A 19,703-nucleotide genomic window follows, 5' to 3' on the forward strand; every position below is an offset into this window, starting at 1 on the left:
ACATGTGGCTTATTTTTTCTGGTATGGGTTCGCTCGTGTTTTAACCTATGATAAGATAATCTGAAACTTTTATCACAAAAGCTACATACAAATGGCTTCTCTCCTGTGTGAAGACGTCGGTGTGATTTCAGGTAACCTGACTGAATGAAAGACTTTCCACAGTCTTGGCATTTGTATGGTCTCTCACCAGTATGGTATCTTTCATGCAGCCTTTTTTCATTGGCAGTGATGAAGGTTTTTGTGCAATAGGAGCATGGAAATGGTCTTTCTCCTGTGTGAGTGAGTTCATGTCTTTTCAATGACACTGCTTTGTAAAACTGCTTCCCACAGATTGTACAAGGGTATCTCACCCCCTCATGAACTTGTTCAATGTGTGAATTCAGCTGAAGTTTTGTTCTGTAGGACATGTCACACTGCGAACAGGAAAATGGTCTCTCCTCTGAGTGAGTCCCCATATGCACTGACAGTTCTCCAGCAGCCTTGAAGCTCTTTCCACACTGCCAGCACAGGAACGGCTTTTCTCCTGTGTGCTTCCTACTGTGTATTGTTAGAGAATTTGCTGAATTGAACTTTGCTTGACAAACAGAGCACTGGTACAGGTACTCTCCTGAATGAACCCTCTCATGGATGACAAGGTATGATAACTGAGTGAAGGTTTTCTCACATTGAGAGCAGGGGTATGGTCCTGTGAATTTATGTTGATGCAGATAGTGTTCTCTCAGACGCCCCAACAGGGTAAAGGTCTTCTCACACATGGTACACTGGATTTCCTTGTGCTGCATCAGCTTGTGTCTGTCAAAGGCAATGGAGTTTGGGAGGACCCTTCCACAATCAGAGCAATAGAATGGGTTGTGAATTCGCTTGTGTGTCCTTAGGGATGATGAACCTTTGAAGTCCTTCCCACAATCATCACATTTGAAGACAACCTTTCTTTTTTCACATTGGAAGACCACCTTTCTCTTTTCCTCTTTGCATGAACTTTCTTGGTGTTGCTTCAAATTACAGATGTCATCGAAACTCTTTCCACATTTTTTACACCAGTGAACCAGTTGTAGTTGACTGGTAGATGTCTCTGGGGTATTAGCCTTAACAGCCAGCAGTTCACTAGACTCCTCTTGGTGCTGGTTTACCATCTGAGAGGACTCTTCTTGGTTCACCTTACAGATATATCTCTGGTGTTGATTAAAACTTTGCTTGTACTTAAAACGCTGCTCACAGTTGACACATTGATAAGGACGCTCCACTGAATGGGATCTCATATGAGTAGCTAAATGAGAAGCACAGTCCAAAATCTTCCCACACACAGTGCATGCATGTTCTTTGGCAGTCGGTGCTGGAGTAAAAGCCTTGATAAGGGGCTCAGTGTAGTTTTCCTTGGTAGTGAGAGGGCTGCTGCAACTCTCTGTGTTAACGTCCACTTGTTGATGGTCCACACTCAGGCCAACGTCTTCTAGGATGCCCTCGTGTCCAAGGATTTCCTGATGTTTCTTCAAAGAGTCTTTGTACTTAAAACTTCTCTCACAAATAGCACAATGAAAGGGACGTGCCTTTGAGTGAGATTTCAAGTGCCTTTCCATCTGTGAGGTACAAGTCAAAATCTTACCACAGACATAACAGGTTTTGGAATCTATCTGGGTTCGATTCTCTGCAGTGGCAAGAAAAACCTTCTCTGGTTCCGGGCCACTCTTTTGTTGTGCCATGTTCTGACCAACATCCTGACACAAAACTCCCTGGGTCACTTTCTGACACAATTCTCTCTGGTGTTTTCTAAAATCATATGAATACTTGAATCTCTTACCACAATTGACACACCTAAATGGATGCTCTTTTGAGTGGGAGCTCATGTGCCTCACCAAGCTTGAAGTACGAGTAAAAAACCTCCCACACACAGAGCATGTGTTAGAGGATGTGATAGTGTCCAGAGTTCCTTGATGAGATGGCCCTGGTGGAGAGGGAGTCTTGAGGAGTGATGTGATCTGAGGTTTGCTAGTTGAGGGTTGTGGGATCTCTTCCTCATTTTTATCTTCATTCAACACGTTTAGCTCCTTTTCACAAACTCGCCTCTGGTGTCTCTTCAGATTATGACCATCCAAGAAGAATTTTTCACATTTGTGGCACTTAAACTTGAGATTTTCAGTGTGGGTTAGCTGATGCCTTTTCATGGCTGCGACCCAAGTGAAAGTCTTTCCACACACTTCACATGCCTTATTGAATGGGCCTCTTCTGCATGAATTCTTTGGGGAAGGACACACCTTGGAGGATGATGGCTGTCTGTTTGCAAGCCCAGTCTTTTGAGGTTTTCTACCTTTTGAACACATTTCTTTAATCTGCAGCCTTTTGCTTCGTTTTAATTGTTGAAAATATGATGGTCTGAGTAAATTCAAGCCAGTGACAGCTTGATTGTCAATTTCCCCAACAGCAGACTCCATGTCCATACCATAATCCTGCTCAGTAATTATGCATCTTCTAACTTCATCTGCTGGGACTAGTACATCGATTTCCTTTGTCTGATTCTCCAACAACTCGCTTGCTTCCATTCCCTCCAAATTCATGCCTTCTGATTGTGTATCTGAGTCTACATCTGGGGCAGTCACCACTTGCACGTATGGAGGAAGAGACAGAGGAGAGGATGCAGTCACCAAAGGACGATGAAGTTCCTTTTTATGCAAAAGAGGGAGACAATGAAAAAAAAGTTAAACTGTGAATACACTTTTTTTGCGATAGTAGTTGACTAACATCATACATGCAAATTATGTCAATACCTCAAATATAAACTTTTACAGATAAAAGTAATATTTGTTCTACTTGACACAAGTCATTCAAGTAATAAGGCCGAGGGGGTGTGGTATATGGCCAATATACCACGGCTAAGGGCTGTTCTTAAGCACGACGCAATGTGGAGTGCCTGTATACAGCCCTTAGCAGTAGTATATTGGCCATACACCCCCAAAAAACAGAGGTGCCTTAATGCTAATATAAACTGGTTACCAACGTAATTAGAGCAGTAAAGAAGTATTTATACATCATAACTGTGGCAAATTGTTTGATATACACATGGCTGAAATGCGGTATCAACCAATCAGCATCCAAGATCCAAACTACCCCGTTTATAATTGAAATTTTGGCACAACCAATCTATAACACTATGATACTTACGGATGGAGTCCAAATGTCCAAGTTTTCTGTGGTACTGGAGCAGGGTCCTCAATTGTATGGGGTCAGGTACAAACTGTACACATTTATCCAGGGCAGATGGGACAGCATTTAACAAGGACGCCGTCTTGAGAGAGAGGAACATGGTTTAAAAGCATTAACAACTACAAACTCATGTCACACTGAGTTTCTTTGTTTAAAAGTGAAAAATATTACTGATTGGTATTCTTGACTTCTAATTCCCCAAGCTAATTAGATACAGGTGTTATTCATTCTTATTACCTGTTCAAGGTCTGGTATAGGAAGTAACTTCTCAAATCTGGAAAGGAATTCTAACATCAGCATCTGTATTGCAGTGTCATACTTGGGCCCAAATTCCACAGGGAACACGTCCTAGGAGAGAATAAATTAACCTAAAATGCCAATAATATCTATATTTATATTGGTTTGAAACAATATAAAACTAGGCCACTAAAACCTAGACCAGTAAAACTTTTATACTTTCCTACCATATAAGAGCAAAACAAACCTGGTAAAAGTTCTCCCTTTCACTTGGGTCTTTCAGCAGAGATTCAACCAGCTCCACAAAGTTTGATTCAGATAATTCCACCTCTGCATCACCTGACTGCAACAAAACACGTACAACAGTTAAATAATCACATTTTACAACTCAATGACAGAATACTTTGAGTGACATTGGTCTTTGCTCCCTCCCAGAAAGATACTCACCTCTGCTTCCCCAGTGGATATGAGGCTTCGGATCCTGTCCAGGTGTTGCTGAATGTCTTGGTCTGCTGTCTGCTCAGTACGACACAACTCCAGAACCATCTAAAATTACAGATGACCAGTCAGGAGTAGAACAAAGGTCAACCACACGCTTCATAGGCATTGCTCTGTTCTCATTGGGACACATTTGGAGAAAATGATAGATAGGTAGGCTAAGGGCCAACGGCAGTATTTGACAAACCAGTGTCAGGGTCTTCATCTCAGTCAATGTTTAACAGCTGGGTGTTTTATGCTAGAGTCAACAATATTGTTGTCAGAGACTAACCTCAATGATCTTGTTGCATGTTTATTTTCCCCATTCTGAACCCAATCTCTTACCCTTGCTCGAAGCCCCAGAATGAGTTGGGCCCTCTGACTGCAACTCAAAAGCTCTGGCACAATGTCGGTCACCGTGGTGACAAACTCCTCCAGCATCCCATAATCTTGAACATCTCCTCGCTGAACCACTTGCCACATGGCTGCAGAGACAAGCCGCAGTGGTGGAATGAAGAGACGCAGAGAGGGAAGAAGAAGAGGGGGACCTAAAAATAGGAAAATAATTTGTAAACAAAGCCACCCAGATGTCTTGCTAGCTAAGAAGTTATCCCACTGCACTGTACAGTCATCTTGACCAGGTGTACACATTCATAGAACCTAGGTATAGTTAGAAGGGGAAATGCTATACTGAACAAAAAAATAAAAACAACATACAATTTCAACGATTTCACTGAGTTACAGTTCATATAAGAAAATGAATCGATTTAAATAAATTCATTAGGTTCTAATTTATGGATTTCACATGACTGGGCAGGGTCGCAGGAGGGCATAGGCCCACCCAATTGGAAGCCAGGCCCAGCCAATCAGACTTCGTTTTTCTCCACAAAAGGGCTTTATTACAGACATAAATACTTCTCAGTTTCATCAGCTGTCTGGGTGGCTGGTCTCAGACGATCCCGCAGGTGTAGAAGCCGTGCAGTAGCAGAGAGAAAAGGGTGGCTGGAGGCCTTCCTCTGACAACGCCTGGTATAGAGGTCCTGGATGGCAGGAAGCTTTGCCCATGGTGATGTACTGGGCCGTACGCACTACCCACTGTAGGAGGCCGACCGCAAGGCACAGGCAGTGATTCAACCCATCAAGATGCTCTCGAAGGTGCCGCTGTAAAACCTTTTGAGGATCTGAGGACCCATGCCAAATCTTTTCAGTCACCTGATGGGGAATAGGTTTTGTCATGCCCCCTTCACGACTTTCTTGGTGTGCTTGGACCATGTTAGTGTGTTGGTGATGTGGATGCCAAGAAACTTGAAGCTCCTAACCTGCTCCACTACAACCCTGCCGCTGAGAATGGGGGCGTGCTTGGTCCTCCTTTTTCTGTAGTCCACGATCATCTCTTTTGTCTTGATCATGTTGAGGGAGAGGTTGTTGTCCTTGTGCCACACGGTCAGGTCTCTGACCTCCTCCCCATTGGCTGTCTAATCGTTGTCGGTGATCAGGCCTACCACTGTTGTGTCATCAGCAATCTTAATGACGGCGTTGGAGTCGTGCCTAGCCGTGCAGTCATGAGTGAATAGGGAGTACAGGAGGGGACTGAGCACGCACCCGAGGGGACCCCGTGTTGAGGATCAGCGTAGCGGATGTGTTGTTACCTACCCTTACTACCTGGGGGCGGCCCGTCAGGAAGTCCACGATCCAGTTGCAGAGGGAGGTGTTTAGTCCCAGGGTCCTTAGTTTAGTGATGAGCTTGGAAGGCACTACGGTGTTGAACGCTGAGCTGTAGTCAATGAATAGCACTCTCACATAGGTGTTCCTTTTGTCTAGGTGTGAACGGGCAGCGTGGAGTGCAATAGAGATTGCATCATCTGTGGATCTATTGGTGCGGTATACAAATTGGAGTGGGTCTATGGTTTCTTGGATTATGGTTTTGAATTGAGCCATGACCAGCCTTTCAAAGCATTTCATGGTTACAGACATGAGTGCTATGGGTCGGTAGTCATTTAGGCAGGTTACCTAAGTGTTCTTGGGCACAGGGACTATGGTGGTCTGCTTGAAACATGTTGGTATTACAGACTCAGTCAGGGAGAGGTTGAAAAATGTCAGTGAAGACACTTGCCAGTTGGTCAGCGCATGCTCGGAGTACACGTCCTGGTAATCCGTCTGGCCCTGCGGCCTTGTGAATGTTGACCTGTTTAAAGGTCTTACATCGGCAGATGAAAACTCTCTAGGTAGATAGTGTGGTCTACAGCTTATCATGAGATACTCTACCTCAGGTGAGATATCATGCACCAGCTGTTGTTTACATATATGCATAGGCCCCGCCCCGTGTCTTACCAAAGGCTGCTGTTCTAACCTGCCGATAGAGTGCATAACCCGCCAGCTGTATGTTCTTAATGTCGTCATTCAGCCACGACTCGGTGAAACATAAGATATTACAGTCTTTAATGTCCCGTTGGTAGGATATTCGTGCTTTCAGTTCATCCCATTTATTTTCCACCAATTGAACGTTAGCTAGCAGGACCAATTTGTAAGTCGCTCTGGATAAGAGCGTCTGCTAAATGACGTAAATGTAAATGACGGAAGGCAATGGCAAATTAGAGACTTGTCGCCTGATCCTCACAAGGCACCCTGGTCTTTTTCCGCAAAAATGTTTCCAGCGAATGACGGGGATCTGGGTCTGGTCAGGTGTCTGTAGTATATCTCTCTCATCCGACTCATTTTAGAAAAACCTTTCGTCTAATCTGAGGTGAGTAATCTCAGTTCTGATGTCCAGAAGCTCTTTTCGGTCATAAGAGACGGTAGCAGCAACGTTATGTACAAAACAAGTTATGAAGAACGCAATTTTTTTTTAGCATGGTTGGTTAAGACCCGATAAGACGGCAGCCGTCCACTCCGGCGCCATCATCAGATGTCGTTGGAGGCGGCTTATGGTAAAGATATAAACATTAAATTGTCTGGCAACAGCTCTGGTGGACATTCCTGGAGTCAGCATGTCAATTGCACACTCCCTCTCAACTTAAGACATCTGTGGCATTGTGTTGTGTGACAAAACTTAACATTTAAAGTGGCCTTTTATTGTCCCCAGCACAAGGTGCACCTGTCTAATGATCATGCTGTTTAATCAGCTTCTTGATATGCCCCACCTGTCATGTGGTCAGATTATCTTGGCAAAGAAGAAATGCTCATTAACAGGGATGAAAACAAATATGTGCACAACATTTGAGAGAAGTAAGATTTTTGTGCATATCGGACATTTCTGGGATCCTTTATTTCAGCTCATGAAACATGGGACCAACACTATAACGTCACATGTTGCGTTTAAAGTTTTGTTCAGTATAAAAGGGACCCTTCGGACGTCCAACTCTGACGTCACCCCATTTAAATTGAAACGTAATGAAGAAAGGGTAAGGACGTCCCAAGGAGCCCAATCTCAGCATCTACATACAATGCGGGGCTAAAGAAATTGATATGAGCCGCAACCCTGATTGAAAACTGAACAGATTCAAAAGTTAAATTTAACATAATACAGAGCTGCTTCAAATACATATTTAAAATATTTATTAAAATGTAGCAGATTTCAAACAACAGACAATGAAACCTATGGTGATGCCCCAAACGTGCGAACTGCATGCACAAACCAACAAAGCGCACCCGATTAGTTGAGAATATGTTTAAAAAGACAGATTACTTATTTGGGGTAAAAACAATGCATTCTTGTCAAGGTAAAGTTAGGTCTCTATGTCCTTCTACAATGCAAAGCGCGCTGAATAACTACACAAATCAAATAAATTATTATTTAATAACAGGCTATCCCTTACAAAACATAAGTGGGTGATTCTGAAATACTAGTCCTCCCATTACTAGCAGAACGACAAATGCAAATTTAGCAAGGATACGCAATGTTGAACATCAAGCACACCAAGTTAACAAAATCCACAATACCATTTTCGTCAGGATTCTCGTCCATCTCGTCCTCATACCATATTCACCCCAAAAACATGAAATGTTGCTAAGTGTGACAGCTATGATTTCTACGTTAAAAGGCTTGCAAGTTTTAAACCTTATCTTCAGTAGCAGTGTGACAGTGAATTTAGTCCGTTCAATTTCCGGTTGCGTTTACCGCCCACCAATTTCTGAATAACAAATCCCCGTGAAGTTGTACATTATTAGAAAGACATATTTGCCAGCAAATTCAGTTACTGACTTGGTTTGCCATATTGGAACTCTTACTATAGGTTAGCCATACCCTTTGATAATTATTACAATTAAGAAAACCCAACGGGAAGTGCGTAAATATCATGAAACTGTAAAATAAAAATGTCAATAGCCTTTATGCCAGATACCCTTCCTGCAAAGGACCTTTCCATGGATTAGCCTACCTTGCAGTAAAATCAAACGTAATTAATAATTTTGTTCCAGTTTAACAGATATTTTTGCAAGCATTGGTTGACTTCTCTATGAAGTGTATATTTTCCAAAAGTTACAAATGTGAATACACACATGGATATTTTCATGTCCTCTTTTATTATTGCCATAATCATAAAATGCAATGTTGTGGTTATTTCAGAATAACATTTTACACGTTTCATCCTTTACTGTACATACTACAAATTAGCTATTGAAATTATCCACGGAATTATGAAACAAAGCTGAAAAATAGAATATTAATTCAAACCTGAGGTGTTAAACCTGTGTTTTTATTTATAGTACACTACAAGGGTTCAAGCCCCTTCTCTGCCCTTCTTTCTGTCTGTGCCCCTAATTTGTCTCCCTCACTACTTTCCCCAATGTACTGTCTTAAAATGAATAACAATACAAAGGAACATTAGAGTTTTAAAAAAGTACTTTTTAACTCAAGGAGTGAGTGCATTGGTGTTCAGTCAGGCGCTTTCTTTGAGCGAAAGCTAACCCACATTCCGCACACACATGTGGCTTCTGTTTTCCTGTATGGGTTTGCTCGTGTCTTTGCCTATGGTAATTTAATCTGAAACGTTTGTCACAAACGCTGCATGCAAATGGCTTCTCTCCTGTGTGAAGTCGTTGGTGTGATTTCAGGAAACATAACTGTACGAAGGACTTTCCACAGTCTTGGCATTTGTATGGTCGCTCACCAGTATGGTATCTTTCATGCAATCTCCTTTCATTGGCAGTGATGAAGGTTTTTGTGCAATAGGAGCATGACCATGGTCTTTCCCCCGTGTGAGTGAGTTCATGTCTTATCAATGACACTGCTTTCAAAAACTGCTTCCCACAGACTGCACAGGTATATCTCACCCCCTCATGAACTTGTTCAATGTGTGTATTCAGCTGAATCTTTGTCCGATAAGTCATGTCACACTGCGAACAAGAAAAGGGCTTCTCCTCTGAGTGAGTCCCCATATGCATTGACAGGTTTCCACGATCCTTGTAGCTCTTTCCACACTGCCAGCACAGGAACGGCTTTTCTCCTGTGTGCTTCCTACTGTGTATTGTTAGAGAATTTGCTTTATTGAACTTTGCTTGACAAACAGAGCACTGGTAAGGGTACTCTCCTGAGTGAACTCTCTCATGTTCAACAAGGTATCTTAACTGGGTAAAAGTTTTCTCACATTGAGAGCAGGGGTATGGTCCTGTGAATTTATGTTGATGCAGATAGTGATCTCTCAGACGCCCCAACAGGGTAAAGGTCTTCTCACACATGGTACACTGGATTTCCTTGTGCTGCATCAGCTTGTGTCTGTCAAAGGCAATGGAGTTTGGGAGGACCCTTCCACAATCAGAGCAATAGAATGGGTTGTGAATTCGCTTGTGTGTCCTTAGGGATGATGAACCTTTGAAGTCCTTCCCACAATCATCACATTTGAAGACAACCTTTCTTTTTTCACATTTGAAGACCACCTTTATTTTTTCCTCTTTGCATGAACTTTCCTGGTGTTGCTTCAAATTACAGATGTCATCGAAACTCTTTCCACATTTTTTACACCAGTGAACCAGTTGTAGTTGCCCGGTAGATGTCGCTGGGGTATTAGCCTTAACAGCCAGCAGTTCACTAGACTCCTCTTGGTGCTGGTTTACCATCTGAGAGGACTCTTCTCGGTTCACCTTACAGATATATCTCTGGTGTTGATTCAGATTGTGCATGTACTTGAAGCGCTGTTCACAGTTACCACATTGATAAGGACGCTCATCTGAATGGGATCTCATATGAATAGCCATAACTGAAGCACGGTTAAAAATCTTCCCACACACAGTGCATGGTTTGGGTTCTTTGAGAGTCGGCACTGAAGTAGCAGCCATGATAAGGGTCCCAGTGTCGTTTTCCTTGGTAGTGAGATGGCTGATGCAACTCTCTGTGTTAACTTCCACTTCTTGCTGGTCCACACTCTGACCCAAGTCTTCTAGGATGCCCTCGTGGCCAAGGATTTCCTGATGTTTCTTCAAGGTATCTTTGTACTTAAAACTTCTCTCACAAATAGCACAATTAAAGGGACGTGCCTTTGAGTGAGATTTCAAGTGCCTTTCCATCTGTGAGGTACAAGTCAAAATCTTACCACAGACATAACAGGTTTTGGAATCTATCTGGGTTCGATTCTCTGCAGTGGCAAGAAAAACCTTCTCTGGTTCCGGGCCACTCTTTTGTTGTGCCATGTTCTGACCAACATCCTGACACAAATCTCCCTGGGTCATTTTCTGACACAATTCTCTCTGGTGTTTTTTCAAATCGTACGAATACTTGAATCTCTTATCACAATTGACACACCCAAATGGACGCTCTTTTGAGTGGGAGCTCATGTGCCTCACCAAGCTTGAAGTACGAGCAAAATACCTCCCACACACAGAGCATGTGTTAGAGGATGTGATAGTGTCCAGAGTTCCTTGATGAGATGGCCCTGGTGGAGAGGGAGTCTTGAGGAGTGATGTGATCTCAGATTTGCTAGTTGAGGGTTGTGGCATCTCTTCCTCATTTTTATCTTCATCCAACATGTTTAGCTCCTTTTCACAAACTCGCTTCTGGTGTCTCTTCAGATTATGACCATCCCTGAAGCTTTTTTCACACATGAGACACTTAAACTTGAGATCTCCAGTGTGGGTTAGCTGATGTCTTTTCATGGCTGTGACTCGAGTGAAAGTCTTCCCACACACTTCACATGTCTTACTGAATGGGCCTCTTTTGCATGACTTCTTTGGGGAGGGCCGACACTTGGAGGATGATGGCTGTTTGATTGCATGCCTGGAAGAATCAGTCTTTCGTGGTTTTCGTCCTTTGGGGGAGACGCGCACCTTGGATGATGGCTGTTTGATTGCACGCACGGAGGAATCGATCTTTCGAGGTTTCCGTCGTTTTGAAAAAAAATTCTTAATCTGCAGCCTTTTGCTTCGTTTTAATTGTTGAAAATGTGATGGTCTGAGTAAATTCAAGCCAGTGACAGCTTGATTGTCAATTTCCCCAACGGCAGACTCCATGTCCATACTGTAATCTGGCTCAGTAATTATGTATCTTCTAACTTCATCTGCTGGGACTAGTACATCGATTTCCTTTGTCCGATTCTCCAACAACTCTCTTGCTTCCATTCCCTCCAAATTCATGCTTTCTGATTGTGTATCTGAGGCTACATGTGGGGCAGTCACCACTTGCACATATGGAGGAAGAGACAGAGAGGAGAGGATGCAGTCACCAAAGGATGATGGAGTTCCTTTTTATGCAAAAGAGGGAGACAATGAAAAAAATGAAGGTTAAATTGAACAGCATATGATAATTATATCAATGCCTCAAATATAAACTATTACCAGACAAACATAACCAATAATATATTTCCTATACATAATTACTCTACCCGACACTCATCATTTGCCATTTTTGCAGAACCAATCCAAGCCATGGATCCTCTATAAATCTGTATGATACTTACGGATGGAGTCCAAATGTCCATGTTTTCTGTGGTACTGGAGCAGGGTCCTCAATTGTATGGGGTCAGGTACAAATTGTAAACATTTCTCCAGGGCAGAGGGGACAGCATTTAACAAGGAGGCAGTCTTCAGAGAGAGGAACATGGTTTAAAAGCATTAACAACTACATACTCATGTCCAACACACAGTTTCTTAAACATGAACATATTGATTCTTGACTTCTAATTTCCCAAGCTAATTAGATAAAGGTGTTATTCATTCTTATTACCTGTTCAAGGTCTGGTATGGGAAGTAACTTCTCAAATCTGGAAAGGAATTCTAACATCAGCATCTGTATTGCAGTGTCATACTTGGGCCCAAATTCCACAGGGAACACGTCCTAGGAGAGAATAAATTAATGTAATAATTAATGTCCATAATTTGGCTAAAATGTGTACTGATATTACCTTTGGTCTTAGAGCATCATACAGTCACTTCAACATCCTAAAGCAGAACGTTTTAGCCTTTTGTTTGATCTATAAAGAAATCATCACTAAACCACAAACACCTGGAGGTGGAGAGACAGTATGTGTGAATGAGAAGGACTCAAACATATAAATATTGTACTTTAATTTACTGTAGATGCAGTCTTGTGCATGGATGTAACATGTAGAATATAAAAACACAGCCCCTCAGAGTTCTAACTAGCCTGGGTGCTAGTCTGTTTCTGCTTTCTTGCCAACTCATTTACATTTACATTTTAGTAATTTAGCAGACGCTCTTATCCAGAGCGACTTACAGTAGTGAATGCATACATTTCATACATTTTTTCCCCCGTACTGGCCCCCCATGGGAATCGAACCCACAACCCTGGCGTTGCCAACACCATGCTCTACCAACTGAGCCACACATGACCAAAAGTATGTGGACCCCTGCTCGTCGAACATCACATTCCAAAATCATGGGCATCCTTATGGAATTGTGAGGCCAAACATTGACAATGGAGTAGGCACAAGCAGATCTGCTACCAGGCTAGTTTCTAACTGTAGCGAAGACTAAATGGAGCGAAGTCTACAGTTGAAGTCGGAAGTTTACATACACCTTAGCCAAATACATTTAAACTCAGCTTTTCACAATTCCTGACATTTAATCCAAGTAAAAATTCCCTGTCTTAGGTCAGTTAGGATCACCACTTTATTCTAAGAATGTGAAATGTCAGAATAATAGTAGAGAGAATGATTTATTTCAGCTTTTATTTCTTTCATCACATTCCCAGTGGGTCAGAAGTTTACATATACTAATTGAGTGTTTGGTAGCATTGCCTTTAAATTGTTTAACTTGAGTCAAACATTTTGGGTAGCCTTCCACAAGCTTCCCACAATATGTTGGGTGAATTTTGGCCCATTCTTCCTGACAGAGCTGGTGTAACTGAGTCAGGTTTGTAGGCCTCCTTGGTCAGGGCTTTGTGATGGCCACTCCAATACCTTGGCTTTGTTGTCCTTAAGCCACAACTTTGGAAGTATGCTTGGGGTCATGGTCCATTTGAAGACCCATTTGCCACCAAGCTTTAACTTCCTGACTGATGTCTTGAGATGTTGCTTCAATATATCCACATAATTTTCCTACCTCATGATGCCATCTATTTTCTGAAGTGCACCAGTCCCTCCTGCAGCAAAGCACCCCCACAACATGATGCTGCCACCCCCGTGCTTCATGGTTGGGATGGTGTTCGAGGCTTGCAAGCCTCCCCCATTTTCCTCCAAACGTAACAATGGTCATTATGGCCAAACAGTTCTATTTTTGTTTCATCAGACCACATTTTTACATTTTAGTATCCAGAGCGACTAACAGTAGTGAATGCATACATTTCATTTCATTTTTTTGTACTGGCCCCCCGTGGGAATCGAACCAACAACCCTGGCGTTGCACACACCATGCTGGCGTTGCAAACACCATGCTCTACCAACTGAGCCACAGGGAAGACCAGAGAACCTTTCTCCAAAAAGTAACATCTTTGTCCCATGTGCAGTTGCAAACCGTAGTCTGGCTTTTTTATGGCGGTTTTGGAGCAGTGGCTTCTTCCTTGCTGAGCAGCCATTCAGGTTATGTCGATATAGGACTCGTTTTACTGTGGATATAGATACTTTTGTACCTGTTTCCTCCAGCATCTTCACAAGGTCCTTTGCTGTTGTTCTGGGATTGATTTGCACTTTTCACACCAAAGTACGTTCATCTCTAGGAGACAGAACGCATCTCCTTCCTGAGCGGTATGACGGCTGCGTGGTCCCATGGTGTTTATACTTGCGTACTATTGTTTGTACAGATGAACGTGGTACCTTCAGGCGTTTGGAAATTGCTCCCAAGGATGAACCTGATTGCTCCCAAGGATGAAGCAAGGATGAACCTGAGGTCTTGGCTGATTTCTCTTGATTTTCCCATGATGTCAAGCAAAGAGGCACTGAGTTTGAAGGTAGGCCTTGAAATACATCCAAAGGTACCCCTCCAATTGACTCAAATGATGTCAATTAGCCTATCAGAAGCTTCTAAAGCCATGACATCATTTTCTGGAATTTCCAATGCTGTTTAAAGGCACAGTCAACTTAGTGTATGTAAACATCTGACCCACTGGAATTGTGATAAGTGAAATAATCTGTCTGTAAACAATTGTTGGAAATATTAGTTGGGTCATGCACAAAGTAGATGTCCTAACCGACTTGCCAAAACTATAGTTTGTTAACTAGAAATTTGTGCAGTGGTTTAAAAACGGGTTTTAATGACTCCAACCTAAGTGTATGTAAACTTCCTACTTCAACTGTAAATGGAGAAACGAACCTGGTAGAAGTTCTCCCTTTCACTTGGGTCTTTCAGCAGAGATTCAACCAGCTCCACAAAGTTTGATTCAGATAATTGCACCTCTGCATCATTTGACTGCAACAAAACATGCACAACTATTACATCATTGAAGCTTACAACTCAAATCACACAATACTGTCTGGTTGGTTTGGTACCGCCTGGTGACACGGGTGGGTGGAGTTTGCATTGGTCCTAAAGATGATTGTCCAGCCAGCTGGGGGCACATCAGGTTAAATCCATTTGAATTCAATTACTTTTTGACAGCATCTGTTTTGATTTAAATAAAACATTCCATACATATTTACCCACGGAAGAAGTGGTCAGAAAGTTACTTTTTGTACCGGAATGCCAAAACATTCAGGAGGTAAAGGTGCTTAAAGTTGACCCATTTTGCATACCCCACCATACCATGAGACATCCATGTCTTCGTCACTGGAAAAGATAAACGGTTACAAGAAAGGTTGTCATTTTTATATATATATATATATATATATATATATATATATTTGTTTTTCACAATATTACACTTATTACACTTATTACATCTCAAACTACTACCTACTGCTATGCCTTTGTTCTGTATTTTAATGGGTGTGTTCATACTACCGCTACATCATATTTATTAGACTAAATTCATTTAAAAAGTCGATGAAAAAGTGTAAGAATAGCTCATGCAAAGCCCATATGTAGTAGGACAAGTGTGCATGTTTATATGTAATGTAAATGGCAATTGTCATTATTACATCTTTATACAATTTTTTTGAAGGCCCTCATAATGATGACGACGATGAATTCTGACATTATAGCACCACCCTGTGTCCGTATTAAGCTATTACTATTATTGTCGATTGACAGTGGTGGCACAGGGTGGTACAATTCTCGTAAGTGCACTGTAAATAGGAGCATCAACGCGGTGCAGCGGGTCAGGGCTGGGTGACATTGTGTAAGGCAGAGAGCCAGAGACAGGCAGCTGGTCACTGAGGCAGAGAGGATAAATGGAGGCTGGGGTTGAGAGAGGGTGATGACCTTTAGAGGAACAGGGAAGGCTGGGGTGAGATGTTGACAACCCTAGACCCACATGATGGATGGAGGGTCCTCACCCTTTTGCCCTCAGAACAGCCTCAATTGACTCCAATGCTTTCCGCAGTTGTGTAAAGTTGGCTGGATGTCCTTTGGGTGGTGGACCATTCTTGATACACACAGGGAACTGTTGAGCATGAAAAACCCAGCAGCGTTGCAGTTCTCGACACAAACCGGTGCGCCTGGCACCTACAACAATACCCTGTTCAAAGGCACTTAAATCTTTCTCTTGGTCATTCACCCACTGAGTTGCACACATACACAATCCATGTCTCAATTGCAAGTTAGCTGGTACACACACACACACACACACACACACACACACACACACACACACAAATTATGACATTTATTAACCTTTAACGTCAGTGATCTAAAAACAAGTAATCTCAGATTTGTTTCATATTCCCATATGTTATAGTTTAAACCTTTTATTTAACCTGGCAAGTCAGTTAAGAACAAATTCTTATTTACAATGACGGCTTAGGAACAGTGGGTTAACTGCCTTGTTCAGGGGCAGAAGGACAGATTTGTACCTTATCAGCTCGGGGATTCGATCTAGCAACAGTTCGGTTACTGGCCCAACGCTCTAACCACTAGGCTACCTGCCGTCAATACATCATCTGAGGTTTTTGTGTTGAGCCCGCCATCGGTTGAGACACAACATGCTCTTGAATAAAGGGTGGGTGTCATTTCAATCATAGAAATAGAATGTATAGAATGTGCCAATCCCCCCAGACCACTGCAAGTTAGCTGGTACACCATTATTTTAATTGAATGGAAATGTTTACTTTTAATTTTCTACCACAAAGATGCCCGCAAGTCCACCCACTGTCAAATGTCAACTTAAAATGGTCATGTCTATTATCCATATTTCTATGATTTCAATATGTTTCCTATGAAGGATTGATAGTATCATTTAAAACAACAGATATTTCATTCTAGTCAACATTCTCTAATGTGTGGACCTACATACATTTTTGTGGTACCATTTGAAAGTAGACATTTCAATTTGATTCCCATTTTAGTACATTTATCAGCGACAACATGACACCCTGTATTTAAGAGTACGTTGTGTCTCAACCGATTGCAGGTTCAACACAAAAACTTCAGTTGATGTAAAATAGGGTCTGAGCTACAACATATGCAAATATGAAAAGAATCTGAGTTTAAGTGTTTTTAGATCATTTACATTTAAGGTTAAAAAATGACAATGATTATAAAAAAATTAAAATAAAAGTTTTTAAAGAAACTATAAAATCGTTTGAAAACACTGTCTGCTCGTTTTTCAATGATATCAATCTCAACTGGTTATCTTTTTTAGTGATGAAGACATGATGTCATGGTATGGTCGGGTATACCTTTATCTTTTGAATGTTTTGGCATTCAGGTCACTTTCTGAGCACTTCTACAATGAACAAATATGCATGGAAGGTTTCGTTCAATTTAAAAGGATTGTTGTCAAAAAGTGATTGAATTCAAATGGATTTACCCATCAGTGAACATCAGTGAGTGTGCCCACTGACATAGGCATGTGTTCTTCACCTCCAATCCCTCTTTGAAAGATACTCACCTCTGCTTCCCCAGTGGATGTGAGGGATCGGATCCTGTCCAGGTGTTTTTGAATATTCGTGAGGTCTAATGTCTGCTCAGTGCGACACAACTCCAGAACCAGCTGAAATGACAAATGGCCAGTCAGTAGTCGGTCAAAGGTCAACCCAAAACTTCCTAGGCACTGCTCTGTTCTCATTGGGATACATTTTGAGAAAATGAAAGATAGCCTAGATAAGGCCCAATGTCAGTATTCAATTGAGTTAATCAACGTCAGGGTCTTCATCTCAGTCAATTACCATTACCAGATCGTTGTAAGGCCAGAGTCAACTGTCTACACTATCTGGTCAGAGCTAAAGGCTCGGGTAGCCCCAGGGTGCATTGTGGTGTTTACTATGATAACTATAAATATCTGCATCTAAAGGTGGATGAAACATGTTCAAGGTCTGTGTAGGAGTTCAAGGTCTGTGTAGGATATGTAGGAGTTCTAGGTCTATGTAGGATATGTAGGAGTTCGAGGTCTATGTAGGATACGTAGGAGTTCGAGGTCTATGTGGGATATGTAGGAGTTCTAGGTCTATGTTTGGGCTAAAGGCTAGGACAACCATTATCATCTTGTTGCATGTTTATTTTCCCCATTATGAACCCAATCTCTTACCCTTGCTCTAAGCCCCAGGAGGAGTTGGGCCCTCTGACTGCAACTCCATAGCTCTGGCACAATCTCTGTAACCATGGTGACAAACTCCTCCAGCATCCCATAATCTTGAACGTCTCCTCGTTGAACCACTTGCCACATGGCTGCAGAGACAAGCCGCAGTGGTGGAATGAAGAGACGCAGAGAGGGAAGAAGAAGAGGACCTAAAAATAGGAAAATAAATTGTTAGCCGACACACGGTTACCCTGACTAGGCGCGTGCATTCATAGGACCTAGGTTGCTAGCTCTAGCTAAAAAGTTAATACACTTTAGGCTAACGTTACTAAAAATATATGTTATGTTAATGATATATTTAAAGCAGCCACCAGCAGTAGAAACAATGACAAAGCGGAGTCCCGACTCTCCACCCATGTTAAGGTAAAAAGTTAAGGGACGGGGCTGGAGAAATGTAACCACTCAAATAGAAATAGCTATCCATGATATCAAAATTATAGTTTTAGTCATGTTTTGAGACTATGTAGTGTTTGTTTACAATTACATTGTTGACAAACATTGTAATAAAACAAGCTTATATTTTGGGTTATGATGGGGTACGACCAATGGTTTATATACATCATTGGGTACGACAGTAGAACTTAGCTCATGAGGCATACAGGTTGTATTTTTCAAGAAACAATGGGTAAATATCATTAATAAGTACAACAATGGATGAAGCAACTGCTGATTTTACGATATAGAGTTAAATAAAGTCATGAACGATTTCGAAACGGTCTAGACATATCGATATTGCAGATCCGTGGACTTGCCAGTGCCACCATTTCAGCTAGCCTAGACTACATTTCAGGCAGGGCGGGATCATAGGGCAAGATACGGCATACGCCATGTTGAACATCGAACGCACACCAAACCTAGCTAACGTTAGCTACGTTAACAAATGTGTTAACAATTTCTATCGTTAACTTACAATTTTCGCATGGATCCTGACTTTGCATCTCGGCCTCATACAATAGTCAACAGGAAGCTAACGTATACTTGAAAAGTTAGCTAGCTAGATATGATTTAGATGCCCCACTTCCCGGTCTAAGAGTCGCCGTTCTCTCTTCATTCCATTCAGGCAGTGAGGAACGGAAGTTGTTTCCATCAGTTTCCGGGTTTTCTTGTTTTTCACAATATTACACTTATTACATCGCAAACTACTACCTACTGCTATGCCTTTGTTCTGTATTTTAATGGGCGTGTTCATACTACCGCTACATCATATTTATTACACTAAATTCATTTAAAAAGTCGATGAAAAAGTGTAAGAATAGCTCATGCAAAGCCCATATGTAGTAGGACAAGTGTGCATGTTTATATGTAATGTAAATGGCAATTGTCATTATTACGTCTTCATACAATTTTCATACAATTTTTTTTGAAGGCCCTCATAATGATGACGACGATGAATTCTGACATTATAGCACCACCCTGTGTCCGTATTAAGCTATTACTATTATTGTCGATTGACAGTGGTGGCACAGTGTGGTACAATTCTCGTAAGTGCACTGTAAATAGGAGCATCAACGCGGTGCAGCAGGTCAGGGCTGGGTGACATTGTGTAAGGCAGAGAGCCAGAGACAGGCAGCTGGCCACTGAGGCAGAGAGGATAAATGAAGGCTGGGGTTGAGAGAGGGTGATGACCTTTAGAGGAACAGGGAAGGCTGGGGTGAGATGTTGACAACCCTAGACCCACATGATGGATGGAGGTTCCTCACCCTTTTGTCCTCAGAACAGCCTCAATTGACTCCAA

At 42.0% G+C, this 19,703-nt stretch overlaps 1 protein-coding gene across 4 annotated transcripts; it reads right to left on the bottom strand.

The window, feature by feature from the left end:
- Positions 1 to 968: 968 nt before the first annotated feature.
- Positions 969 to 19,131, bottom strand: LOC106576584 (zinc finger protein 624). Of its 4 annotated transcripts, none has more exons than XM_014153819.2 (12): positions 18,879 to 19,131; positions 17,918 to 18,117; positions 17,282 to 17,383; positions 14,608 to 14,703; positions 12,065 to 12,175; positions 11,799 to 11,922; positions 4,258 to 4,460; positions 3,883 to 3,981; positions 3,683 to 3,778; positions 3,436 to 3,546; positions 3,157 to 3,280; positions 969 to 2,657 (listed from the first exon to the last, which is right to left on the bottom strand). In XM_014153819.2, exons 1-12 carry the CDS (start codon positions 18,904 to 18,906, stop codon positions 2,473 to 2,475), a joined length of 1,479 nt encoding a protein of 492 aa, XP_014009294.1. In that variant the 5' UTR covers positions 18,907 to 19,131; the 3' UTR covers positions 969 to 2,472. The 4 variants fall into 4 exon arrangements, 3 of the variants coding, with proteins under 3 accessions (XP_014009294.1, XP_014009292.2, XP_014009293.2); XR_006760178.1 differs by having other exon boundaries at positions 2,502 to 2,657; positions 3,436 to 3,472; XM_014153817.2 differs by lacking the exons at positions 969 to 2,657; positions 3,157 to 3,280; positions 3,436 to 3,546; ... (1 more) ...; positions 3,883 to 3,981; positions 4,258 to 4,460 and adding an exon at positions 8,415 to 11,582.
- Between the last annotated feature and the right edge of the window lie 572 nt (positions 19,132 to 19,703).

Source organism: Salmo salar, chromosome ssa17, assembly GCF_905237065.1.
Source record: "Salmo salar chromosome ssa17, Ssal_v3.1, whole genome shotgun sequence".
Taxonomy (NCBI): Eukaryota; Metazoa; Chordata; class Actinopteri; order Salmoniformes; family Salmonidae; genus Salmo; species Salmo salar.

Bases quoted from the DNA above. Each gene is read 5' to 3' on its own strand.
- LOC106576584 (XM_014153817.2), bottom strand. From the start codon at position 18,906: ATGCAAAGTCAGGATCCATGCGAAAATT. The intron at 18,118-18,878 runs GTAAGTTAACGA...TCCTATTTTTAG, and splicing joins TCAGGATCCATGCGAAAATT to GTCCTCTTCTTCTTCCCTCT. The intron at 11,583-11,798 runs GTAAGTATCATA...TTGCATAAAAAG, and splicing joins TGGACATTTGGACTCCATCC to GAACTCCATCATCCTTTGGT.